The sequence below is a fragment of the Zonotrichia albicollis genome, chromosome 10, assembly GCF_047830755.1.
Source record: "Zonotrichia albicollis isolate bZonAlb1 chromosome 10, bZonAlb1.hap1, whole genome shotgun sequence".
NCBI lineage: Eukaryota > Metazoa > Chordata > Aves > Passeriformes > Passerellidae > Zonotrichia > Zonotrichia albicollis.
The window spans coordinates 16,584,245-16,611,653 of record NC_133828.1 but is presented as its reverse complement, the minus strand read 5'-3'; the positions used below and the strand labels follow the sequence as shown (position 1 = coordinate 16,611,653).

The 27,409-nt window shown below is 42.2% G+C and overlaps 2 protein-coding genes and 1 long non-coding RNA gene across 8 annotated transcripts in view; 2 read left to right on the top strand and 1 right to left on the bottom strand.

Annotated features, from left to right (window-relative positions):
- Window positions 1-16,815, top strand: part of NEMP2 (nuclear envelope integral membrane protein 2) — a 33,954-nt gene extending 17,139 nt beyond the window's left edge. The window contains exon 9 of one of the 2 annotated variants that reach the window (XM_074548186.1): window positions 4,559-16,815. In XM_074548186.1, the coding sequence (XP_074404287.1) occupies window positions 4,559-4,616 (58 nt within the window). In that variant the 3' untranslated portion in view covers window positions 4,617-16,815. Of the gene's footprint in view, window positions 1-4,555 lie in introns of both variants that reach the window. The other variant, XM_074548185.1, reaches the window with a different exon arrangement.
- Window positions 20-27,409, bottom strand: MFSD6 (major facilitator superfamily domain containing 6). Of its 5 annotated transcripts, none has more exons than XM_074548182.1 (8): window positions 26,192-26,362; window positions 16,599-18,192; window positions 11,461-11,558; window positions 5,600-5,761; window positions 4,940-5,038; window positions 2,909-3,189; window positions 752-803; window positions 388-531 (listed from the first exon to the last, which is right to left on the bottom strand). In XM_074548182.1, exons 2-8 carry the CDS (start codon window positions 18,137-18,139, stop codon window positions 521-523), a joined length of 2,244 nt encoding a protein of 747 aa, XP_074404283.1. In that variant the 5' UTR covers window positions 18,140-18,192; window positions 26,192-26,362; the 3' UTR covers window positions 388-520. The 5 variants fall into 5 exon arrangements, with proteins under 5 accessions (XP_074404282.1, XP_074404281.1, XP_074404283.1 ...); XM_074548183.1 differs by having other exon boundaries at window positions 752-770; window positions 26,192-26,361; XM_074548184.1 differs by having other exon boundaries at window positions 416-531; window positions 752-775; window positions 26,192-26,361.
- LOC141730437 (uncharacterized) lies at window positions 18,200-22,758 on the top strand. The gene is made up of 2 exons (XR_012581933.1): window positions 18,200-22,442; window positions 22,551-22,758. It is a non-coding gene; the product is annotated as an uncharacterized LOC141730437 (long non-coding RNA).

Sequence of the window (27,409 nt, the reverse complement as noted above, 5' to 3'; positions counted from 1 at the left end):
CCAATCAAATCAGACACACTGTGCCTCAACAAATGAGGAGTAAACTCCCTTTATTCCACAGATGGTAAAGAAATTTCATAGCACTTGACTCAGCTTTAGCAAAGCAGCTGAGAATTCTCCCTACCATTAGATCTGGCCACATCACTTCCCTCAAGAATCCGACCTTTTGGCTTCCCTGCTCATGTTGCTCTGTGTAGTCATATGAATATTCTTTATATAGTTAAAAGCTTGCACTGCATCACGTTATGATTGTTAGATGAAGGCAGTCCTACTTGAGAGCTCCTAGTCCAGCGTTTCCCAGGTGAGAAGCAGAATTCCATGCACTGGATTTGGTAAGATGAGCACGCCTCAGGGCCCTGCAGCAGCAGGCTGAGCATCACCATCCGACACCGCGCGGCTGCCACCTGCTTGGCAATCTGATGGTGCTGCAGCTGTTGGTGCTGAACAGTTTCTGGACTGCTCAGCATCTCTTGGATTTTGGGGTTGTCTTGCTGAGCTGGCTGATGAAGCACTGCAATTCTCATTGGTTTTCTAAAGAGAAGGGAAAGGATTGCATGGCAAAAGTCAACATAAATACTCAGGACACTGTCCCCACTGGCACCCCCCAGATGCATTCAGGCACTGCTGGAACGTCACAAGGCACTTGCTTTGAATGCCCACAACATAAAAAAAGAGTCAAATTTAAAGCAGCAAAGCAAAAGAGGTACATTTAAATCCAGATGACACTAATAACAAGCAGACAGCAGCTTACCTTCCATATCTTTTCCTAACTGCACTTTCCCAAGAAGCATGCAAAAAACAAACTTGTGTTTCAAGGGGAAAAAAACAATTAACTGCTCTTCAAAGTGTTTAGACAAGATAATTCTTATGACTAAGCAAAGACAAGATAATTCTTATGACTAAGCAAGTCTATAACTTTTTTTTTTTCATGCTTCTTAAATACAGTTTTTCTCAGTTGATCCCGCCCTCCCCAAGATACTGCTCAGACTGCCAGAATTTTGCTGCACTGATGTACAAGTCTATCCAGTCTTCTCAACCAAGCCTTATCAGGGAACATAAGAGCACATTTAAACACCAGTTACATTCCCAGGGCTGAAACAGCAAATCTCCACACTAACACATTTCATTAGAAGGTGATGCACTGCCTATGATTATTTGTTCTGCACTGAAGCACAGAAAATAAGGCTAGTGTGTCCTTTTGTTTGAAGAACTATGAGCAAGCAGAAGCAAAACTAATCCAAAATCTTAATGAAATAAGAAGGAATAATTTTTGTCACTAATTCTCTGCTCACTGACCCTCCTTCCAAATGATCTATATTCATTTTAAGGAAGCTATTTAACAAATTCAGTAAGAGAGCTTGACAGCCTTTTTCCGGCTTCAGTATTTTAATATCATCAGCCTAAAATAAATGACTGAGCCTGAAATATTTTGAAGCAAATTTGTCCTCTTGGAGCACTGAAGAAGGGATGAGAAATTTTGGAGAATACACAGGATGAAGAAAAAGATATAATTTTCTTGGTGCATTGAGTTTTGGCATATTAACAAGTACTTTTGTATCAGCACTGTATTTTTACAGGAATAAAAGCATTGTGAAGAGAACATGTGCCATAGAGAACAGGCACAAAAGCCCTTCTGGCACTTTGCAGTGCTCAGGGAAGCAGCTGGGCTGTGTCTGGCAGTGCTGGACAAGTCACTCTCAGACACCACACACCTGCAAAACATCATTTTCTTGCCATGTCCATTGCCTGAGTTCTGTGTAACTTCTTTGCTCTGATTTAACAGAGGGCAGCCTACACTAACCAAGACCCTGGGGACATTTGCAATGGGAAATTGAGCAGTTTGTTTGGACACGTTACTTTGATGTCAGAGACCCTGTGATATCTTCAGCTCACATTCTTTGACTCTGAAAAAGTCAAAACTGAACAAAAACCCCAACAAATCTAAAGCATGCCTCTCACACATTTCCAAGAATAAAGTCAAGTAAGAAAGGCAGGAGGTCACTGACCAGGTGAAATTCCTACACCCAGCTCTGCTGATTCACACTCACATCCCAAATTACCCATTTCTAAAGACAGCACTTGTGGAAAAAGCATTTCTGTGTTTACGCCTACTGGGTGCAAGAAGGAACCTCGCCCACCCTGAACTTCAGACAGGTAAACACAGGGCTGAGACTGCCCATGCTGTTCCAGCCCTGACTGACAGCACCTCCCTCCTTGGCTTAGCAGTGTGCTCCAGCTCCAGCTGGAAAGGCATGGCCACAGCATTACAAGTTCAAGATCCAAGCCCATCCAACCACTGAGGCAGCTATTACAAGCTGCTCTGTGGGGAGACTGAACAGAAGGGTAATGGTGCACAGTAAGCACCAGCCACCAGATATTTTAAGTCCCAGGACAGCTCTTATCTAGGTAAAAGAGAGATTAACTTCACTTGAAGGTTTTGTATCCAATCAGCAGCTGTCTGGCACATAGCAGCCATGTACATGTCTGACAACATCATCTAAGGAAGCAAAACTAAATAATTTTACAGTCTGTTAAGCAGCTGTGCATCTTCATGTTCAATTATCACCTTGTACATTTTAAAAAATGCATAACCTGCAGATTCCAACTAACATGAAAAGAAATGTAAACTTAAAGGGAATACAAATATATCCAAGTCTTTAAAATAGAGTCCCTTTCTATGTCTCTTCTCCTACCATCTTCAGGAAGATACTACTTGCAAAGTTATTCCTGCTACATTATACATAGAAAACAACTCTATTTCATGCAGTATTTCAACTACTGTGTCACAAGTCCAGTTATACTACAAGCTGACAGAAAATACCTACCAGGTACTAACAGATTTACAGAGCTATAAAGGCTTTAAAGCTGCTAAAATTACCTAAGAGCTTCCTGAACATTAGAAGATTACCTGTAAAGGCTGATTCTCAGGAGTAGGATTGGTTTTGGATAGTTTAACCATCTCTTTTATCTGGTAGACAGCATAAGCTAAGGTGACCCACGGAGAAGAACTGATGCCCCAGGCAGGCTTGTTCACATCCTCTTGCTCTTCCTGGTGTTTAGTTTTCTTTGGAGGGAGCCTGGGCTCAGTCCTAGGCATGATATCTTCCGACTGCTGCTGCACAAGGTCAATAGTTGCTATGGGAACAGGACTGGAAGGCACTGGAATCCTTTCCGCCAGCATTGTCTTTTCTGAAGTTTAAAACAAAACCATTACTGGCAAAGCCAACAAGCTTAAAAAAGAACAACCCTGATGAAGCAGACAATGAGCATGAGCTTTCACACTGTGGTTATCACTGCCCTGAAAGCAGAGCACTGGCACAGCCACCAGGAGCCAGACCCAGCACAGTCTGGTTAGGGAAATGTAGCTGATGGGCCCTGGAGCATGAAAAACTCAGTTGTGCCCAGCAAAGAGTTCCTATGGAGTTAGGCAGTTAGTGAGACAAGAATTAAGGGTGGTGACACACTGGAAGACACAAAGAATCTGTCAAAGAGTTTCAGGTAAAGGAAGAAATCCTCCCAAGAGACCTTTACATCTCAGGTCTTGCAATAAACTGTAATAGTTTTTGTAACTATCTTGAAATGTCATCCATAAAATGACTGCCATGACCCAACCCAATGTGCCTTACAATCCTGAAGAGCCAGAGTATTCATACAAAAAATAATTAAACAGATTTTTAGAAACTGGGGGTTATTTTCAGTAATAGCTCTGTGCTCTCTGTAAAAAACACATCCTGTGAACTTTGAAAAAAAATTTTCCAAAGAAAATATTTTCCAGATTAAGAAGATCTTTCTTTCAAAATTATAAAATTACTCTTATACATTTGGTTTACAACTCCTAGCTAGTACTGGATATTTTAAGCAAGGGCTGGATGTTCTCAAGGAGTGAAGAAATGAGGACAATAATCCTGCACACACTTGACCACATGCTTCATTTTACTCATCCAATTGGTCTGCTTGAAAGCAGCCTAATTACTGTCATGCTTTAAATTAACATACACACTGTTAAAATGGGTAGTGTGTATTAAATGAAAACCAAAGACAGAAACAAAGAGAACAAGGCCACTATGAACAAACTTGCCTTTTGTGGATTCATGTGTAATTAACTGACTGCTGATGGCAAAGTGAAGCAGCAAATAGCCTTTTCACCTTTCCATTTTTTGCCATTATCATTTGAACACAATTGAGGAAAACACTAGCAAAATATATATTTGAACACTTCAGTACAGGCAGCCTGATAATTTAATATTCCAGCTAAAGAAAACTAACTTTCATTTCATACTCAAAACTCATACTGGAAAGTATTTGGGCAAAAAGCAGCTCAAAAATTCATGACTTTTCACAGTTAGCCAGAGTTTTATTGTCTTTGTAAGAACTGTAGTCACAGTAAACCCCTAACTTTGCTCCAAGTATTTAGTTTCTGGTTAGCCTTTATATTGATAAAGATGGAGATTAAAAAGTTCAAGTTGCCCCTGAGGGGAGATATCTCAGGTTTAAAAAAAAAAAAAAAAAATCTATAAAATTTTTTGTCCTCTGAAGCCACCTCTACAATTTCTAGCAGGTGGCTTCGAGTGAATATGAGAGCACAAAGTGGGACTGAGGTGACCTTAAGGAACTGATGCAACTGAAATGACTCACTACAGCTGTGAAGACTAACCTGAGGATTCTCAGAACTGAGAGGACATACAGGCAGCAAAACAGATCATGCTTTTCTTCCATGGACACTCAAGAACTCAATGCTGCCCTTCCTGTAGCAGCAGCAGCACACCACTTCAATTTCTTCATTGCTCAGGACAAAAACTTCCCACTTGAAAATGAACCGTTTTGTCAAATTCAAGTTAAGTCACCAAAGATACAAAAGTAAAGGTGCAGGAGCAGCTACAGAGAGATCTGGTTTTCACTACTCCTAATTCTATAGTGTCTCTGTGACATGAATATTTACCTTCTTCTTCATCAGGAACCAACATCCACTGGATCAGTGCAAACAGAAGCAGAATCACTAAACAAGCCATCCCTATTCCTCTGAATGTGGCAGCAGGACCTGTAATGAGATTTTTTTTCCCCTTAATTGAGAACCTACTTATTTAATAAAATAAAATGAGTCAGCATTATGTGCTTCTTGACTATATATTGCCCATGAAGACTCTTACTAGCTTGTTTCATTACATTTTCCTCCCCCATCACTTCTTCAACAGGCTTTGTAAAGGATTTTTAAGCAAGTAATTAGATTCTCATTTGTTCATCGAGAGGCTTTATAGTATCAACCTATTCTCTCACACAGGATTCATTCATCTTACAGATGAGGTTAGGTATTTGACACAATTATGAAATATCTAGGTGTAACATATTGAATCAATCTGGAACACTGACAGAACAAAGCCATGAGCAATTTGGTCTGAATGCAGTGCTGACCTTGCTTTGATCAGGGGCCTGGACTGGAGATCTCAGAGCCCTCCCCAGCCTGACAAGTTCTATGATCCTGTATACAAAGTGTATAACTCTTAACATATAACAATACTTACAGCATAAATAAGTATAAAGCTAACAGTTTGGTAAAACCAGAATAAACAAAACTAAAATTTTCAATATTAGTTTTGCTTACCGAAGTAGTTGACCAAAACCCCTCCAACCATGGCTCCACATCCTCTGCCCAGCCCCAGGTGCAGGCCTTGCAGAATTCCCTGTGCTGATGTCCTCAGCTCCGGAGGCACGGCCGCGCTCAGGTACGAGATGCAGGCTGCCCAGATAGCTGCATGTGTGACACCTGCAGAAACAGACATCAGCAGGAGCACCAGGGCCACAGGGGGCCAACACAACATCTGAGCAACTGCACTCACCAGCTGGAGCACAGGGAGAGAAAATCAACAAAAACCTTCCAGTGACAAATGGCTGTGCAGTACAAATCAGCTTTTGGTAATGCGATACTGGCGACCAAGCCACAGAGAGACAGGACAAATCCTTCTGCAGAGCCTGTCAAAAGCTCTTTCTCCCTCTAAGATAACCTCAGTTCTCCTCTGGAGACACAGTCCCTAGGGAGACAAGTCTCTCTGCCAGATTCATTGTGCCTTCACAGTGACCCAGGGCCTTTGGAATTCAGTCCCAGTTTCACAAGCTGCAGGCAATTAAAACATTGATGCCTCTCAGCAGTCTCCTTACCACCACAGTGAAGGCAGCACAAAGGTCATAAAATCCAGACAATATCAGAGATATCCATGCCATTTCAGAGTCAAGAATTAATCCCCTCCTGCCCTTCTCACTCCCTGCAAAAACCCAGCAGCTCCCAGCAAACTTTTGCTGAACTCAATACCATTTAGCATGGAATGGTCCAGATGAGAACAGCACACAAGCTTCTCAGGTTAGGCCAAAGACATCACTTTCCATGGCTGCTGTTGAGAGGCAGGGTCACTGTGCCTCCCTCCTGCTGCAGCTGCATCCTGCCCTGTGCCTGATGTGCCTGCATCCTGCTTGGGCGCTGCCACCGCTTCACCCACTCCTGCAGCAGCCATCCTCAGTGCCACCAACCACAGCTCAGTGACAGCCCCAGAGCTCACTGCCACCAACTATGGCCCAATGACAGCCCCAGAGCTCACTGCCACCAACTATGGCCCAATGAATGACAGCCCCAGAGCTCACTGCCACCAACTATGGCCCAATGAATGACAGCCCCAGAGCTCACTGCCATCATCAACCACAGCTCAGTGACAGCCCCAGAGCTCACTGCCATCATCAACCACAGCTCAGTGACAGCCCCAGAGCTCACTGCCATCATCTATGGCCCAATGACAGCCCCAGAGCTCACTGCCATCATCAACCACAGCTCAGTGACAGCCCCAGAGCTCACTGCCACCAACCACAGCTCAGTGACAGCCCCAGAGCTCACTGCCACCAACCACAGCCCCATGACAGCCCCAGCGTACAGCAGAGACTCTGCAAGTGTCTACCCAGCACATTTGGGGTTTTTACCCAGCATATTCAGGTTTATCTACCCAGCACATTTGGGGTTGGGACCACTTTTTCCTCCTGCAGGAGAGCTAAGGGACAGCCAGCACAGGGCCCTCAGCGTGGGAGGCTGGCTGCAGGTGGAACCTTCCCCTTGGAACACCTGCCTGGGGGCCTGTGTGGAGTGGGGAAGGACAGGAAAAGGCAGGGGTGTGGAGAAGTTAGAAAAACAAAACAGTTTTGTAGTTCATCACACATTAAATAAGCCTGAACTATTTTGCCACCCTCAGATTGAGTGGGAATTTTTTTTCCTTATTTCAGAGGTATTAAAAATAGTCATCACAGTTTACAAATTCCTAAGCTCTACTGCCTCAGTTTTAAACAAATATTGGCACAACTGATGATTCAGTCAACATGTTTCTGTCCTCTACACTTGACTTATAATGAACAGTTGGACAATCAATAATTACTTAGGCATTTAGGCTGAAGACTCCTAAGAGCAAGAAAACACATTTTTCTAACATACAGAATAATGTAGATTTTGCTTAGGAGAAATAAGCAATAGCACTATATGAAATTGATATAGTGCAGGTACACACGTGTTAGATGTCCACCAGGCTATCCAGGTCGAATTCACTCAAAATCAAACTCAAAACTCCTCAAGCTTTGAGTATTACACATATATATGTGCATGTATCTCTCAAGGTTTTGGTACTAGTACATCACTGTATTGAAAAAGAAAAAGCTTGCATTAAATTGAGTCTGTATTACCTTACCATTTACAGTTTAAGGCTTTAAAACTCACAGATTTTCTATGCAAAAAGCTAAAGAGTTTTAAAACTCACTGAGTCTCTACTTTCGTTAATGCAGATCCATGGATGCATTGCAAATAGCAACCAAGAGCTGTCCCAATAACAAAGCAGAGCTAATTTAATATAGGTAAAGTGGTTTTGGTTTAGAAAATGCATCAATTAACATAAAACATTCAGTTTTATTGGCTGTTAGGAGCAAGCCAATTCTTAAAGCCAGTCAAATAAAAAACACATCAGAAATTATTTGAACTGAGTTTGTTTGAACACAAAAGGCCATAACTTAACCAACAGGTTCTTGGATGTTTTCATCTTTAGCACTAGAACACAGTGTTCTCAGTTTCTCTGAAAACAAATCCATACTTGAAATCAGCTCACTACACTTGCCTTTAAAGGCACAGCCTTTTTATTTTAGTATGTATATATTATTAATGTGATTTTTATTATTTATACAATAGTAGCTATTTGAAACAGTTTTTACCACAACTCACATAAGAAGTCTGGTATGGATTACTGTTACTGCTAACCACAATTCTTTTTAAAAGAAGTTGCTCACTATATATATTGTGACATTATTTGCTAAAACCACTAACCACCATTTCATCATCTGCACAACAGTTCCAACAAGTGCAGCAACCCTAGAGTGATGCTTGTAATTTTAGTGAATTTAGGATAATTCATATGTAAACCGTGAGCTGAAGATTTGGGGATCCAAATTTATTTCAAGAGAAATATGCATCATAATTATTGTCAGCCAAAGGCCAAACTCTTTGCTCTCTAGACATAACTGTGTTGCTGGAACATCAGTAGGAGTCACTTCTTAGAATAGTACTTGTTTTGGAGTTTGCTGAATAACTGCCAAGTGAAAACAGCTCATTTTCAGGTTAACAAGATGGTTTTGTAATTTAGAAAAAATTCCTGTCATGCAAATTGGAGAGCTAGCATAGCTGTTATCAGAGAACCTGGACCAGTGCCCTGGAACAATAAATTGCAGCTAACTAGCATAGCAAAACTTTATCTGCTAAGTGCCAAATGAGCAAGATTGCTTGTGTGCAATATATATAGATAGATATGATTTACAAGGATGTCTTGAAATCTTCAGTTATCACAGATTCAGCCTTAACTCTTATTTTCATACATTGCCTGTGCAAGTCAATACAGCAGAGTGGTTGAAAACTTTGGATTGAGAAGTGAATTGTTTAAATCTCCTCATTTACTCCTTGGAGAGTGCAATGCAATGAGAGCTGTCCTCATCCCATCTACAAACAGCAGCTGGAACACAGCATGCTTCTTATTACAATCAATAGATGCAGTCTGCAGAGTCATCTCCCAGAAAGGTCTCCATGCCCTCCAGCAACAGCACATGGGGATAATCCTGCTTGTACTGCAGGAACATATAAAAACAGAAAAGTAAATTTTTTACAGAAGTCAACTAAAACTTCTGTTAGCCTTAAAACCCCTCAAGCTGAGGAGTTTACATAGAATGTGACAGCTTCCTGGAAAAAAGTTCTGCACAATTAGAGCAAGGACTTCACCAGGGGGTTCAAAGACCTGTCAACTTGATGGCCCACATGGTGCCCACATGTTGTACACAATCTACTCTTTTTTGGTTCTTAATACAATCCTTACATAGAGAAAACAGCTACAACTCTTGCTTCCCTCTGTCAACAAGCTCACTTAAAAATAAGAGCTTCCACCTCACCAAATTTCATTGAGGTATCACGTCTTACTGCCACTGACAATACAGTGGTTATGCTGGAGAGAAAGCAGAGCCCAAAGAAAGAAGACTTGGAACTGCTGCAGAGAAAAAACAGAACTCTAGAAAAGAGGAAAACTGCTAAGAGCAGAAAGGGGATGAATCAATGAGGGGGGGAAGTCAGCAGTACTTCTAAAAAGATAATCTTGATCCCTCATTTGGCAACACGGAATGGGATGACTGGAATCCCACAAATGCAGTGGCAGTGGTTAGACACACACGGGGCACCCATGGACATCAGGGACCAACAATGACGTGTGAAAAGGGCACACAGAACATAGAGAACCGGGGCTGGGTGGGGGAGCTGTGCGTGGGTCTGGTTTGGGTTTAGCTCTCTCATTTGCTGACTATAAATAACTGCAAATAGCCAGATTAACCAAGGAGCCCATGATTCAGCAGTGGCTAAATATGGTAACATCTGGCAGATACATTTATGATAAAGTATTATTTTGAAAGTCCTTAATTTTTTCTTCAAACATCAATTATTCAGGATTTGTGTACTGTGTACTCTTGCTCTATGTAAAGGCAAACCTATGTATTGTGCAATTCATATTGAAATTTCAGCAGAATAAAAACCACATGCAAAGTACAAGAAATTTCTTTTTCAGCCATGACTTACAGGATTCTTCCAGGCACAAACTTATGGCTGTGTAGGTTAAACCAAAAGGGTTTTTCCCTGTGTTTAGATATGGGATATCTTTAAATCAGGATCACCTAAAAGGCAACATCCAAAGCTTTGTATTCATCATTTGTTTTCCCTAGATGTTTGAGCAGGTGGGAGTATAACACATACTCATTCTTTAGTTTCTTTCTAAACATGTTCCTATTTTAACACTTGGTATGAACAACGAAGCATCAATTCAATAGTTGTGGTTTGGGGGCTTTTTTAATAACAAAATTCAAAAGCCTGCTGTTGGGGCAATTATAATATGATAAACTGTGTTTTGTTAGCTCAGAACTTTAAGGAGCCAGGACACAAATGGATCTCTGTGTGTATGTAGAGATCCACACAGTGCTCTCTAATGGCATTTTGTAACTCAAAGTCTACCTCACAAAGATTTCTGTAAGTATAGTAGAAAAAGTTAATTTAAATTCAAGTTATGCTGCACACAGAAGAATAAAACTGCTAAGTATAATCTAAGGAAAAAATTCTAAATATTATTGTATAAAACCAAAATACTGGCTTTAAAAAGATGGTAAAAAATGGTACTGTTCAAATATTGAAGAAATAGAAAGTAAAGCAGTTCCACTTTTTCATGGTTTTGAGAAGTGGTACCCACCACAAAAAAAGGTCACAAAAAAGACACAAAAAAGGTCAAAAAAACGAAGCTAAAACAATGTATACTTTAACATTGTAACAAAGTTCTTACAGACTTCTACAACAGGATTTGAAAACAGGACTCAAGTTACTTGTCAATAGACCACACCTCTATCCTTGAAAATAAGATTGTGAAAGGGCATGTCTCTTAAAGAAGTTCTCTTAGCATTGAGAGAACTTCTGCTCTAGCTATTAAAACAAAAATTCTATAATCTAAAAGTACTGATGGAACTGAAATATTTAACAGAGACAGAATGACCCAGACTATGCTTGGAGGTTTTCTGCGGCATCCTTTCAAGGACTGCAACCTCTGGCATTTAATGACGTTCACATTTATCACCAAACAGGATTTGCAGTAGGTGTGCACCCTCATAGCTCATGCTTCTGTCTCTTTGTTTATTTAAAGGGTGTGTTGGTCTCACACAGTTCTGTTTGAATAAACACAGAACTGTGCACAATCAAATGCACACCCACCCTTTTGACGTCAAATATTTCCCAGGATAAACAGCAATGGTTTATGTGTTTTATGAACTTGCATCTTCTGGGGTATTTGTGGTCAAAACAACAGAGAAATACCAGATTTTTTACTTAATCATAGCTCACTTGAAAACAAGATAATAGGAGCACCTGGAAGGTCTTACCTTGCAGCACTTCCATCGGAAGGACGGTCCAGGCATTTTCCAGGTACGAGATGTAGATGTATCGTGCTGTGTTACAGGCAAGGCCAATATAAAGCACTCTAAAGGAAACAAAGAAAGGAAAAAGTCAGGACAGTCTGCACTTTCCCTTTCTGGTATGTTATAATACAGCTTACTGATTTAGAACTTATTTGCATGCATATGGTTTGCCAGTCTAAAGCATTTGCTCAACAGAAAATATATCCTTTAAGTCCTACTCCCAAACATTAACTCTCGTCCTGCCCATTCAACACATTCAAAATCCTAATAGAAAAAAAATAAATCAAAGAGACAGCAAACCCACTGAGCTTTTAACTGAGGTCTGTAGTTCTATGCCACACTCTAAATGGGATTGTGTTTCAGAGAGAGAATTTCTGAGTGCATTCAACATCCTTTCCAAACAACCTGCTTTTCTAATCATCCAGAGATTCATTCTGCCATTTCAATGAAAGCCTGGAGCAGGTTTGTATTAAAGGAATTAATTTTAACCCAATTAATATAAGTTTATAGTCCCAGTATCTGCAAACTGCTCAGAACTACTCTAAAACACATCCCACAGAAGCAATATGGTTTGTAATAACATGCCTCAGGATAAAACTTAGCCATCCTGTTGAAAAGCAGCAGATGCTGCATCTCAGAATTTAGAGGGAAAAAAAAAAACAACAAAAACTCTTACAACAGCTTTTAAACAATGAAATACAAAGACTATTTGTGAAGTGCATTTCCCATTGCACATTTAACCTGATGACTCTTCCCTTCCAGTTTTTAGATTTAGCATAGCTTCCCTCTGGGGTGCTCATTCATCCAGCTATCTTCCTCTTATTTTTAGATGGATCTTGGGAAACAAAGACTTAATTGAAAACATGTTTACAGCTTGAAAAAGGGTGCTATTGCAACCTTTGAAGATTTTTTTCAGGGACAAGGGTAATTTGTTGTCCCAACAGGGCTTGTTGTCTGAACCCTGGTTGGGCATAAGTGAAATAAATGCAATTGGTAATTAAGGTGAAGCACTGACCTTGTGAAAGGGCTCCTTATTCTTTGTGCTGCTTTTTCAGTTAGTTTTTCTACAAATGCACACCAATAATTAATTAAATGGTACAGAGCCACTGGAAAATCTAGAGTGAGACACCATCACGAAAACACAGCATCTTGCCAACATCTGAGGTCTCCAAATACACATGTTGACAATGAAAAACCCACTACCAGAGTTTTTATCATGTCAGTGGTATCAAAAAAGGCCTGTGCATTTCACAAGATGAATTTACTTTCAACAAGCAGGGCAAGCTGGCAGGAAGTCATCTCCCCTCAGTCATAGATCAAACCAAGCTGTGCTGCTTCCAGATACATGTGAGGTCCATGAATAGCTGGTTTAAGCTGCCTTTAGGCAACAAAAGCCCAAGCATTCAAGGAAGAAAACATGGGAAGCCATGAAAAAGTTCACTGTTATACAATAATGAGAACAAACTTGTTCTTTGTGCTGTGAATCATAAATTTCATCTCATCCTTTAATTAATGCCTTCTGTTCCAAACCAATAACTTGGTTCCTTTCATAGCCACAACTTAACATAGCTCTTATGTAAAACCACATTTCTGAAATGTATTAGGACACATCAGCCTCAAAAGGTAACCAAAGTCACAAGGTCTGCAGGCTCCTGTCTTCACTCCCCTACTAGAAAGGCCCAGGCTGATGCATACTCTCAGGAATACAAAGGAATGGCCTCACATTTACATTTGGTTTTCCTCAGCAGCAGTACAGATGCACCTCTCTGTTTAGGATGAGCTCTAGACAGCTTAATTTCACTTTTGTCTAGCAAAAACTTTGCTCACCAAGAACTGTCTTCCTATCTCAGCTGTTCCCTAGCACAGCCAGACCAGAGATGTGACCTCCTGCTGCTTCAGAGCTCTTCCATCATCACTAACACTCACCTACCTGTGTTTTTCCAACATGTTACATTTGCAGAAAGATTTGGATTTGGAGTTTAAGAGCAGCAATTTAGTCAGGTTCTACCTCTTAATTTGTTAGAATATATGTACAGAATTTAGGGTAAATTACAGTTTATGAAGATTTCTATAAATATAGTTTTGGAGGGGTACGTCACACGAAAACTTTTGTATATTTACAGAGTCTTTTCAAAAATGCACTTATAATAATCACGTAGGCTCCCTATCAGACCTAAGTGGAAAATGTAAACAGATGTTCCCTATGAACCCTATATGCAGCACCCACAGAGACACCATACTCACTTCACAGGTTACACATTTAAAGCACTGAATCTATATTTGTGACAAGGAGTCTGAGCTGTTTACAGCCATGACTACCAGTCTCTGCTTCCCATAAAAGCTCACAGGCTGGAACTGTGGTCAGACAAACACATTCTAGCTTAACCTCAAGTAGGAAGTTATTTTCAGAGCTTGACATCATCTTCTTAAGTGACTAGCAGTTCTGAGTGCTTCTACACCAGGTGGGATCTAAATATTTCATAGCCAGTTTTGCACGTTTTTTTGCTCACAGTATCATAGAATGATTTGGGTTGGAAAGGAACTTAAAGATCATCTAGTTCCAACCCCTCTGCCATAGGCAGGGACACCATTCATTAGGCCAGGTTGCTCAAAGCCCCATCCAGCCTGGTCTTGGACACTTCCAGGGATGGGGCAGCCACAGCTTCTCTGGGCACCTCTGCCAGGGCCTCACCACACTCACAGGGAAGAACTTCTTCCTAATATCCTCTCAAAGAAACACTAGAAGCACACATGCACTGCACAAGTGTATGAAAAGTAGAGCTAATGAGGTCAGAAATTGGGCATTTTAATCAGCAAATATTTAATATGATCACGCATAAAACGCTTGGACAATAATCTGAACATTAGTTTTAAAAAACTGTGAAAACATAGGAGGTTTCAAACTGTTGTAAGGGTTTTATATGCCACCACATACAATGGTAGAAACAGAAAGATTTTTAAGACTTGAAAAGGGAAACTGAGCTTCTGTCTGATAAGGTGTAAAGCCCATTTCCTTGCAGTTCCACAAAGGACATTCAACAGCCTTTTTTCCTGCTATTGTGACAATGAATGCAATTCTGGTACTCATGTCTGTCTTCAAACACTTGGCACAGAAAGAAAAATTGAATGACAATATTCAAACACTTCAGAAAGAAAGTCTACATCTAGAAGTCCAACAACCCAGAGGAAAGGAATTTTGAGCTATTAAAAATAGATAAAATATCCACACCAAATGCTTCTGACTAAGGATATGGAGTCGGAGGCTACTGGAACTTTATTCCTAATAGGAAAATTATTATCTGCACTAGAAGGCAGCAGACAACACATACACAGAACTGTCAAAGAAGATGAGCTATGAACTCCTATCCATATTTCTTTGGGGAAGAAAAAAAGAAAAGCTTGCTTCCTCTCAAACACACAAAGTTCAGAAAGTACAAGGTGGCAGGCAACCAGGAGGAGTCATCTCAAACTGTGATGACTAAACACAAGCATTAGATAACACTAAAATATGACTAATGTGCATTCCCCAGGTGTAGGTATGTAGAATGCTGTTTCATAGCAAACAGGGACTAGTGTTTAAACAATTCAATCTTGATCCCATCTTGGCTTCACAGGCTTAGCAGTACCAAAAAAAAAATAAGGAAAAAAAAAGGAACTGATCCCCTCTTATCATCCTTCTTTTCAATGCCCAATGGGCCAATGCTCCCATTCCCTCCATTTAATCTTATTCACAATCCTACCACTCTTTCAGTTTTCATTCTTTAGCTGAAGTCTAAGCCTGAATTTTGTACTATAATATACATTGAAAGAGCATACCCAAGCTATCTTTAGCTATGAAGACTGTGATCTGTTCTCACCACTCCTCCATCATCATATCCTTCCTCCAGGCTTTGCATGCAAGGTGTCATTTTCTCTTACTAATTATTGTCAAATTCAGAGATTAGGACTGACTCTAAGTAAAGAGATCCTCCTCAGTTTCAAGTAAGAAAGAACTCCATCTTTTAAGTAATCTCTCAAATTACTATGCTAAACATCTCAAAAATTTTTAGTAGAGGGCAAATGAATAAAAATATTCCTCCCAATAAAAGCAAAATGAAGAGCGAGACCTTAGAACAGAATACACAAAAAGAACAGTGCAAACAGCTTAAAAATACTTACATCTCAATGCCTGTATGATTATAAACTGGGTATTTGGAAAGGATATGATGCTAACAACATACAGCTCTGAACTTACATGAACAGAATACCGGAGTAAATATTAAAAAAACCACCTCTGCAGCTTCATCAACTCAGGTTTTCCCCATCTTTCCTCCCCTGTGTTTTTTTTTTTAAAGTAGAAGAGGGATTTAGAAGGCTAGTAAGTCAATGTAGTGAATTTACTGGAAACCAATGCTCACTAATACGCTGGAAGCAGTCGCTTTCACTTACACAAGGCAAGAACAACAGGACAAGCCCTGCAACCATCTCACTTCATAGCTGACACACACACTGCAACTGAAGGAGGAGAGCAAGCCCTGAACTAGTAAGTGACACTGCCAGGCTGCAACCTCATTCTGCCAACACCTAGAGTCTGATTACGAGGCCATGTACACAGGAGGTGCTCACCTCGTTTCCTCAGCTCAGCTTCTCCCTCTCAGCCTGCAGCTGACACCTTGACACCTTTCCAGGCTACCGTGGGGGCAGCGAACTGCCCTGCAAGGGGAACTAGGCTAAAGCAGAATGCTGCTACTCACAGGAAAAAAACTGAAAAACTAATGGTATTTGTATGTCAAAACAGACAACCCTTGAGTGGGTGGCAATTTGTAAAGATCTCAGAGCGATGCATCAGGGAACAAGGCTATCTTCTGGAACCATCTGCAAAAGGTTATGGTGCCAGGCAGAAAGCACATACTAACATGCAACTCAAATGCAAAGCAAGCATTTCAGAGCATTTTCAACTCTTGAAATAACAAAAAAAAAAAAAAAAAATCCATCATGTGAGCCACAAAACTGAGCAGGAATTAAAAAAAAAAAAATAGTTTGAGTTTCACTTTGTAGCACAAGGGCTGAGCCTGAGAGTCACCATTTTTTGTATAGCTCTTTAATGATTGCTGCCATCTTACCTGATGTGACCAACCAATTCAATGAGTTTGTGGCTGAAGAAATAGGCAGTCAGCTCAGACACGTGGCTGAGCACAGAACAAACTCCAAAGAGAGTGGTGGTGCCATTCAGGTCTTCCAAGTGCCAGTACAGAAAGGTGAACACAAAGCCATATCCAAACCCCATGAACCAGGCCACGAAGAGCACGGAGCCATACTGGATACTGCACAGCAGTTTAATTAGGTCCCAAAAACTGAAAGACTGTGACTGGCTCATACTGGTAGGAGTGTTATCTGAAGATTCATTGGAGGCATTTCTGTCCACCTGTGAGATCTCGACCTCTTTCCTCTTATTTTCATCTTGCTTGAAGTGCGTGTAATGAAATCGAAACTGGGTGGCCACAATCAGAGCCACTGTCATGAGGACACCAAAAACAATGAAAACGATCCTGTAGTTCTTGTACTCTGGAGCTTTACATCCTTGACCTTCAATGGCAACTTCTGTGTGAGTATAGTCAATGCCAATGCCCACGGAGAGCATGGCCAGCCCCCAGCCCAGAGACCCCCACATACGCTGCAATCCATAGCGGTCCCGGTGTTTGCCGAGGTACTGCAGGGTTATGGTGTCCACAATGGTAACAGAGGAAGCACTGAAAAATTCTCCTATTATGACAACCAGCAGAATGAGTAGAAAGATGGCCTCTACTTCTTGCTGATCATAAACAAGCACAACTTGGTCAGAAGGCATGGGCTTTGTGCTGATGGAAGCCGGGGTGCTCAGAGTTGTGTTCCCTAGTGAGACTGGGCTAGTGGTGGTACTTAGCAAAATCAAATGGGTACTGTTCTCCAAGGTAAAATCCTCACCATTGCTCTGTGTAGGTACTGGGAATGTTATTTCAGGATTAGGCGTCCCTGTTGTTTCCAAAGTGGCTGAACTGGAAGTGACCAGGTCTCTCCTCCCACGAACTTTTGGGGATGCAGCACTCACTGTGGTTAGTGGAGAAGCCATGGAGGCGTTTTGCAGGATTGTTGTTAAAAGGCTGCTTGCGTTGGTGGGATGTGCAGGGGGAAGGCCCTTTGGTACACATCTTAAGGTGGCTGGTCTCACAAATCCAATGCCCAGGTTGAACAGAACCCAGCATAAAAGAGAAAACAGGAGGACAATCTTGCCTTTCTTGAAGCGATCTGCCACCACTCCCCAGAAGGGAGCACTGCAAAACTCAATAAAGTACCTGATGCCCACCAGAAGTCCACTCTGGCTGGGGGTCATACCCAGCTGCTTGTAGTACACGGGCAGCAAGGGGTAGAGAGAGCCATATGCAGAATAGAAGAAAAAATAAAAGACCTTTGAGATCAGAAGATCGTTGTTGATTTTGACACAGTGCTTTTCTAACCAATCCAGCTCTTCATCTGGGGCAGTGGTTGTCTCTGTGGAAGGGGATTCATTATTGGGTGGCAAGTCTTGATCCTTGGAAATGCCATTGAAAGGATCTGCAAGCACATACTTTCTCTTCTGCTCTTCTTCATCGTCGGTTAGAATGGCCACCTTATCATCAGCTGCCATGGTTTACCACAGGCATCCAGGATCTGGTGGCCTCTCAAGGAACTAGGGCTACCCTGTGAACAAATAAAACATCAGGTGGTTAAGGAGAGCAGGACCTGCAATGTCAGCCATCAAGGACAAAGACAGCCTCTTTCTTGTAAGTAACATTCCTGAGCAATAAATGCAGTGTTCAGGGTGGAGAAGACCATTTGTCTAGACTAGTGGTACATGGTAGCATCAATAAAAATGTGTTTTATCACCAATTCTGTGAAGTTCTCCCAACATCAGCTTTTATATTGTGCAACAAAACATCTTTCATGTTTAGGAGAGAGAATAACTTATATATTCAGAGTTACTGTGGCAATTAAGTGCTAGTATTTTCAAGTTCTCTTCTTTCAAGTTAGCTTTTCTCCCCCAAGGCTAACTGCTTTATTTCCAGTATTCCCTCCTATGCCAAAGGATAGCCATGATTTTGTAATTAAGCAATGTAGCCACATATATCCAGGTTATTCTGATCATCAAAACATATTATCCAAAGCCTCATGATGGCCTTCAAAAGGCTCGGCAATCTCCTCTTGAAACACATTTTTCTAAGCACTCCACAGCTGCAGCAGAAGTTGATGGGAGGCTTGAGCTTCTACACTGAATGAGAAGAGGTGGGAATTAGGATGGGGCTTTAAGATGAAAATTAGGGTAACAATCTCAAAGACATCAAAGACCTGGGATTGTAGAAACAGACACAGGCCCTATAAAGCTATCTTCAAGTCAAATTCTGAAATGGAAAAGAGGTGGACTGGGAGGTAACAGCACTGCAGCTGCCTGCACTTATCTTCTGCAGAAGTGCCAGCCAAATTGATAAGCAACACTAAAAAATAAACAATCCTTAGCCTTTGAGTGACCAGCCAGCTTTCAGATTTAAAAACAACCCATTCCAATAAACTAACCTAGCTAAGAAAAGCTTCCTTTTCAAAGAACAAAAACCAGCTCTGCCAGCAGACTATCAGCTCCAAATTATTATTAAAAAACTGGTTTTGCTCTGTTGGTACCTTTAAATTTAACCTATAAGATCACCTCATGTTCATTGTGAGAAAGTTAAATATTTTATATATTTTGGTTTTATAATCCTTTCCTGTTTGGATTAGTATTACTATCACAGAGTAACTTTTTCAAGGACCAGTATTTGCAAGGAGAACCAGAAGAATCTGAAATTTCTCAAAGAGGACTCCATTTGTGATCTTGACCTGCTCAAGGAATTTGAAATTGGACAGGATGATCCTACTGACTTCCTTCCAACTCAGGATATTATATCATTTTATGATAAGTATTTTTTTGCAGTTCTGTACTTTATTCCAAGTAGAAGAGGACACTGAAATAAGTCTTTCATTACTCATCTGAAAGCACAATATCATCCCTTTAAAATTAGTCATACAACAGTATATTCAGTGTCTTTAAATTAACTATAATTCATCATTATTTAATACTGACAATGGATTTGGAATGGATTATTTAATACTGACAAAGGCTAATAAGAGAGAAGAGACTAACATTCAGTAGTATGTTAAATTAATTGTCCCCTATTGATTCAACATATAACAGCTGACAACGTGCCATGGCTATTTCTAAAAACAACAGTTCATGAGAATAATCTAAACCTTACACAGTTCAGTGAAAGACAAGTCTAAAAATACCATCATTAAAATCCCAAACACTCATAAGGTTTGTCTATGTTTTTCACTTTTAAATGTCACTTCTATAGGATACTATCTACGAGGATCTCTGGTTTCACTTAGGGAGAAAAGGCTTCATACAAATCTTGGAACCTTAAATATTCATGTATTCAAGGTCAGAAGTAAATTAAAACCATGCCAGCATATACACAGAGATTCAAGTTTTTTCCTTCAGTTTCTTCAGAGACAATCCAATTAAATTTTTTAAAAAGTATTTCAACTGTCAAAAGACTAGACAGCCCTAATTAAGTTGTTAGAACAGTCAAATGTGAAAGCACATTTTCTTGCTCTTACCTGTTATCATCAAAAGCCACATGAACCAAAACCCAGCAGCTGTCTAGTGAGCTCCTGCAATTTTTGGTTCAGCCAACCACATCCACCTGACAGGTGGAAGAACTGTGGGGTTTTTGCTCATTTCTATATCCATAAAACAAGCCCTTCTAATGAGTAAATTAGATCAGTCATCATCTGTGCTTTTATTTTCTTTATGCCTTCCCTTTCTCTGACAACAAAGACTCCAGATCTTGTGCAGGGCCCCACTTATGTCAAGGGGATGTAACTGAGCTTTCAGTATATGCTCATCTGTTTACAGCAACTTGCTGGCTTGCTGCATCAGAGCTTTACAGCATTTACTTCTGAAGAATAGATTTCCTGTTCCCCAGACATGACAAGATAGAACTCACATTTTAACCACGTGGATATTTTAGGAAAACTTCTTTGTAAGTATGGCTTGAAATCATCCTCATTTAAACAAGTTTATTCCTGTATATGAGCTCTGAAACAGCTGGTTTCATACAAATAATATTGAAAGCTTTTAGAGCAATTACTATTAATTTTGTTTCCCTTTTCTCTTGAAGTGGAATTTCAATTCCATATGTTGTATGAATAGTGAGAACATAAATTATGATACTGTTAATCTTTAAACTCTTCAGTTGCTGCATACTCTTCCCCCCTCCACAATTTTTATTGGCTTCAGCATCCATCTTCTAATGCATTGCATAATCCAAAAGATCCACTCCTGCTATTCTGACTAGAACATCCTGGGTTAGAAGGCTATGAAAAGTCTATTTCAAAATAATTTCAATAAATATTTTCCCACACTAAGAGCTTCATTGAATGTTATTAATAATACAGAATATACTCTTCAGAAATATAACAGCATCAAGAGTGGTAGGAGCCATATGGCATTCTTTATTGTTTTGATCACTAGTTTGTTTAGGAGTCAGGTTTTTGAAAGTCATATTAAGCAATGTTTTAAATTCTAAAAATAATTGACTGAAAACAAGAAAATGAGCAAAGTATTGTTGCTGAAAGAAATCTACAAAAACCTTGAACCAATGGGGATTTCCTCCTATGGCAAAAACCCCGTGCCAGTCAGGGACTGAACATGTAGCAAACTAGACAGATGGAAAAACCAATATACTTCTCAGTGATAAGAGACTAGTTATCTATTGGTTATTTTAACCATTGCCTTCAAATACTGTTTCTGTACTTTGCAAATACTTTTCTAATGCATAAGACTATAGAAGGACAGAAGACAAGCACAACTGAGATCAAACAACAGAGAACAGGAATAAGGAAGAAAGGTTAAGAGAGTTAACAGATGGACTTCAGAGTGATTATAAATTTTAACTCATTTGAAGAGAACACAACATTCTGGGAGAGGTCTGCTGAAGGCAATCAGCTCTGCCAGGACAAATGGGATCACAGAGGTTGCAGAGTGGTACCTTCACTCTAAAAACAGGAATAATGGGTTGGAGGTGTGACCCCCAAACTTAAGGTTCAGAAACACACAAGAAAGCCCTGAGATGTACATCGGAAAGAACTCCTCCAGGAACCCTGAGAAAGCCCTGCAAAGGGTAAAGGAAAGAGGCGTAGCAAGGGCACAGCACAGCAGCACACGTGTCACAAGACAGCGCTCTGGTCCTCCAACTAACAACCGAGCTTTTATCCTGACAGAGGTTTACATTTCCAAAGCGCTACAGAACTCAGAACTGGGAACCAGGCCCTTGTTCCTCACCATCCCATCACGCCTCCAGGGCTGCAATGGGAAGGAGCTCAGTGGGCGCTGCAGAGCCGATTCCCCCTCCCCAGCCGCGATCCCGGGGGCGGGCAGGGGGCGCATCCCTCCCCTCGCTGGCTGGCAGCGGCACCGGGAGCCCGGCACACACAGCGCTCTCAGAGCGGGATTGTTCCGTCAGATCACGCCTTCTCCCAACCTCTTCATGCACAACTGCGTGTGCTTCTCCTCAAAGAATGTACTTGTTAACCACAAGGCTCTTCTCCCTTCAAGATTTGCACAGATAAGATTTTTTAAATGTAAGTAGAAACTATTATTTTTTCTGAGTTTCCTGCCCCACATCATCCCACGTTGTTGTCACTTGCTTTAGTACCTATTCCTCAGCTCGTCAAAATCCACTTTCAAGCCCTTACATCTAGAACATGTTTTTTATCCAGTCATCTCCTGCAAACAGATACAACTTCCCTGCACATTTGAACAGCTACCTTGGGAATGGAAGAAGAACCATTTGTCCCAAGAAATTCAGTGATGACAGCGCAGCGGTCATTTTAAAAACTGAAATGAGCCTCTTTGGCAGGTAGGTAGAAAGAGGGTATTCTACATTTAGTTAAGTATCTTCTTGGCATTCTTGCTTTTATTTCTTAAATCGATCCTCATTTAGTCTGTCTCTCCTAATAATTAACAGGATTTCAAGATCAGAAAGGATAAAAAGCTAATCTACTCAAGACAACCTGACATTACAAGAATAAAAACAAAAGTAACAAAGTAAAATAATAATACAGTATACTAAAAACTCAGCTCTCCCCTTGGAGTCACTCTTCCCAAAACTTTGGACCAAAAAACCCCTTTGCTTTGAACTATATCTCAAATTAAAAAAAAAAAAGGAAAAAAAAGTCAATCAAGAGATTAGCCTGGGGTAGCAAATCCCTAAACCTCTCAGGGAAAATACCACAGTACTTACAGAACCAGGCATTGAAACTTCATCTGTAGACCGACAGAAAGTTAGATCTGAGGTGAAAGTGTACTGTTGTTCTAAAATAAAGTTTAATTCACCATAAATATTCCATTCACTAGGCTTTGAGAATCAAAATATAATTAAGACTCACAAAGCAGAGACTCAAAATCTGGGTTTGAATGTATGTGAAAGTTAAAAGACAAACCACCAAAAAAACCCGTGACAGTTCACGAGAAGACAGTGGAAATGATCACGAGAGCCTTAACCCATTAAATACCTAAAAAATTACTAACTGTAGCAGATTTATATTTATACAGCCTCAGAAAACATACTCAGAGCAGGAATGATCAAGTAATCTCTCAAACAACATGCAGCTGTAGGAACAGAGCAGGCCAGCTTGCTGTTTGCATTGTGCAGATAAATCAAAGCCAGCCAGAACGGCATCTTTCACTGACTAGAAAACTCACTTTGTAGCAAATACATTGAAGTCCACAAGAAGTTTTCATACAAACATTTTAAAATCTGTTAATAGAAAAGATGTTTCTTCAAAACACTTCAAGTAACAAAGTATTGTTTGACGAAGAACAGGTCTGCTAGAGAAGGAGACTTGAAAACTACAGGAAGGCTCACCTCACTCATCCCCCAGCTGGTGAAACTGCCATGAAAGCATCCATCACACAGCTCATGCACACCACCTCCTCCTCAGCCACCCTGCCCCATCAATCCAAGCTCCAAAACCTTTGGAACAAAGACTTTCTGCTACAGCATCTGTGCAGCAGCTCCAGAAGGAAGCCCTGCATCCAGCAGGCCTACAAGGCACTGCTGCAGCAGCCATAAATAATAGACCATGTTTTCCATTTTCAAGCAACTTCCACCCCTAAGGAGCAGCCCGGCACTGTCGCCCGCATCCATGCCAAAAAGGAGGAGAATGTTATGCAAACAACTTACGTCATGGCAGAGAAGTAAGTGCCTGGACTCCATTCACTCTTGCATCACCAAGAGTTCCCAAGCCTCTCCCAGATAAGCCAACCTCCAGGCGGAGCCCTTGGATGGGCTGTTCCCTGCCAAGCCATCCAGAACAACGCCCACAGGTTGCCCCACATCATTAAAGGTAAGCACTTCTCCTGTGAGGCCCCAGCATGAGCACCTGACTGAATTTATACAATCAGAAACAATTCACATAGAGCGAATTTGTGCTGGGAAATGTACTTGTTTCAACTGTAAAGCAAGACACAAGTGTTGTAACATTAACCAACGTAATTAGGGTTTCCATGAAAGTGAAACCACCTTGTTCAAAGTAAAGCACTTCAAACTGCTTTATTTTATGTTAGTGATATGCACTTACTTAATGTGTTGGGCTATAGGTTTTTCTGCTTCTTCATTATGGATATAAAAACTCTACACACTGAGACATTTAGTCAATTAGATTGGGAGATAACAGTATGCCTGAAATATGTCAAGATCAGGTTTATAATAGTTTTAATGCACCTAAGATAGGTCTAAAGCTGCTACAATGGTGCTGGTATTAACATAAAACTGAAGAACACTATGAATCCTCATCTATTAAAGAAAAATCATTAAACTCACATCTTAGGACTCCTGCATTCCAATCTTGTTTTCCATTTAATATTTGCACATTAAGATGTCCAATAATACGTGCACATTAAGATGTCCAAGTAGACTCTTATTTGTTAAAGAGCTTGTTTTTAGTTGGTATCAGCCTCCAGTTTTTTTAACCAGTTTTCCAGCTGTCAACTGCCTCCAAGGTTTACACTTGATTAATGCTGGTAATTTCCAAGCGTGCTTTCAGCTCCAAACCAGGCAAGTGCCCAGGGCATTCCAGGAGCACAGCACAGTGCTGCCAGCGCTGGGGAGGGACAAGGGCACCCAGCTGCCCCACCACGCCTGGCAGCAGCAGCAGTCCTGGTCTGCTGCAGGACAGCGAGGCCTTCCTGGCCATTCCAGCCTCTGGGATCAATCTGCAGGTGGATCATGCCACCAGCTCATAAATTCCCACACTGCTATATAAACTCAGGCCCATTGTACTGTAGCTGAGGACTAAGATGAATTTCAGGCTGCATTCAAGCTGTACCCTAGTACCAGCTCTGCTACTGATAAATCACAGCTTCCACCCATTAGCTCCTCACTTCGTCAGCTTCTACTCTCATATTCTCACTCCCCGTGTTTGATTTTTTTTTTAAAGTCTTCTTACTTGACTTTTACTGGACTTATGACTACTACCACAAATACTACCCTTAAAGGGATGATTGTTTTCTTTTCGCCTATTCCTTGGTGGGTCTTCAGAGAACACAAACAACAAAATACATCACCTTTGTCTATTTCTAACCAGTGAAACAAAAAACACACACAAAATAACCAAGCTAGAAAACTAGCATTTTGTAATCTCTTTCCTTGGAATTACCAACTAGTGGACAACAAGACCTAATACATCTTAGTAATGTAATAACGTTTGGAGAAGTTTTTACTGAAATACTTCAGCACTATGTTTATTCAGCTGTTCTCTTCTGTACTAGGTTATCCAACCACGTTTATCACTCCTCAACACTGCACTTTTTCATTAACAGAAGATTTAAAAAGAGTCTGCTGCTAAAACTTTAGAGCCACTAAACAGACAGGGATTTAAAACGCCATCTAACTTAGAACATCACAGGCATCCGTAGCAGCTATGGCACCTTCAGCGCTGACTTCCTAAATAAGTATCTGTTCCTACGCTTGTTCCAATAAACAGACGAGCAACCGACAGCCCGCTTACTAAACCCCACGGTATTTGAAGGATGTAAGGGCTGTGGATCCGAGTGACAGCCACAAGTAACGCCACGCCTGGATGCTGGCGGCAAGGAGAAGTGCGGGGATGCCTGTGCAGGAGCTCCCGTGGGACACGGCCCGGCCACCTCCGGGACTACGACTGTCACCGGGGAGGGCAGGGGGTATTACACGGCTCGGCTTCAACCACGATGCTGAGCTTCAGGAGAAGCGGGCCGGCACGCACCGAGCCCGGCACGCACCACAGCGGCCGCCAAGGCTGACACACCGGCCGGCTCCGGGGAGGCGCAGCTGACCGGCCCCGGGGCGGCAGGAAACGCCGCTGGGGAGAAGCTGCGCTACGGGCCCACGGGCAGCAGCATCCCGGGCGGCTGCGGGGACGAGGCCCGCCGCCCCGCTGGGAGGGCGCTGCAGCCGGTGCCGGGGCAGACACCGGGGGGGGAACGGCCTCCCCATCCCGGTGCGCCACAGCCGGCCCCGCGGGGCCGGTCCCCGCGGAGCGCGGGCAGGGGAGGCGGCGGCGCCCCGCCGGGCGGCCCCGGCTGCCGGCCCGGCCCCCCGCGCACCGCGGGGCCGCGCTGACTCACCTCGCCCGGGGGCGGCTCCGGGGGGGCGCTCGGCCGGGAGCATCGCAGCCCCTTCCCTGCCGCCGCGGCTGCTGCGGGCGGCGGCTCCGCGCACCTCCCGCCCCCCCGGCCGGGCCGCGCCGCCGCCGCCGCCGCCGCGCAGGGGCGCTGCGGGGAGGGACGGAGCCGCCCCCCGCCCCGCCGCGGGGGGGCCGCGCAGCGCCCGGCAACGCCTCCGCGGGGCCCGCGCCGCGGCCCGGCCCGGGTCGTTCCGGCCCTCACTGCGCGGGGCCGCTCACGGGCCGCGTACGGCTGCCAGGTCCGCGCCTCTGCTGGGACACGGCGGGGCCTTGCGCTTAAAAACACTGCCTGGGCAGCGTCCTGGGCCCCAGGAGCCGAATGACATTCACGGCGCTTCCTGCGCGTCACAAGTCCCAAACGCGTATTACAGCATAAAGAATTAATTGCCGTAGTGCCTTTCACAGCCACTGGCATCACCTCTTCGATAACACTGCTTCTAGACTTGCACACAAATAAAATTCCCTAAATGTTTAAAATAACAACAACATAAACTTCCCCACACTGAGGCAGAAAAAGGGAGGGAGGGCAAGTCCTGAGCAACAGCTTAGTCGTGCTGCAATATAAAAGGTCAGCGATGTTAAACGAAAGAAGGAGAATAGTCACGAAGTGAAAGGCCAGCCAGAGATTTTGGGTGTTCATCAGCCGTGAACTGAAAAGGAGGTCTTGAAGCTGTTTGAGGATTAAATGATGGTGCTCTTTACACAAGAGTTCACATTGGGCCCTATTCCAAGCAGGTTGATAAAATGAACAAGCTCCACTGGCCAGCCCTCCCAGTGGCACAGCACGGCAGCTCCTGCCCAGGACAGTGACCTGACTGCAGACATCGTTAACTGAGATACTACAGAACAAACACATCACTACTTGCATCTTATTTCGCACCTCCCTTTTCTGAGGGGGGATCCCCCTTTTTTCAAAGAATAAAACATAATTTGCATTATTTTGCCCAGGGGAAGAAATTGAGAGAAAACTACAAGTTTGCACGATTGAGGCAGACAAACAGGAACAGAAACACGACAGGCATTTGACCCGCTTAATTTAGTTCTCACCGAAGTGCAGGGATTGCAGGTGGAAGGCAATGCTCTCTCCTGTTGTTCCCCTGCCACGGCGACACACCAACGGGGCACGGTCCGTGTGTGTGACAGCGTCCCATTAGCATCC

Bases quoted from the DNA above. Each gene is read 5' to 3' on its own strand.
- MFSD6 (XM_074548181.1), bottom strand. From the start codon at position 18,139: ATGGCAGCTGATGATAAGGTGGCCATTCTAACCGACGATGAAGAAGAG. The intron at 11,559-16,598 runs GTAAGATGGCAG...TGTTTCCTTTAG, and splicing joins GAATTGGTTGGTCACATCAG to AGTGCTTTATATTGGCCTTG. The intron at 532-2,908 runs GTAATCTTCTAA...CCTTCTCTTTAG, and splicing joins CTGAGAATCAGCCTTTACAG to AAAACCAATGAGAATTGCAG.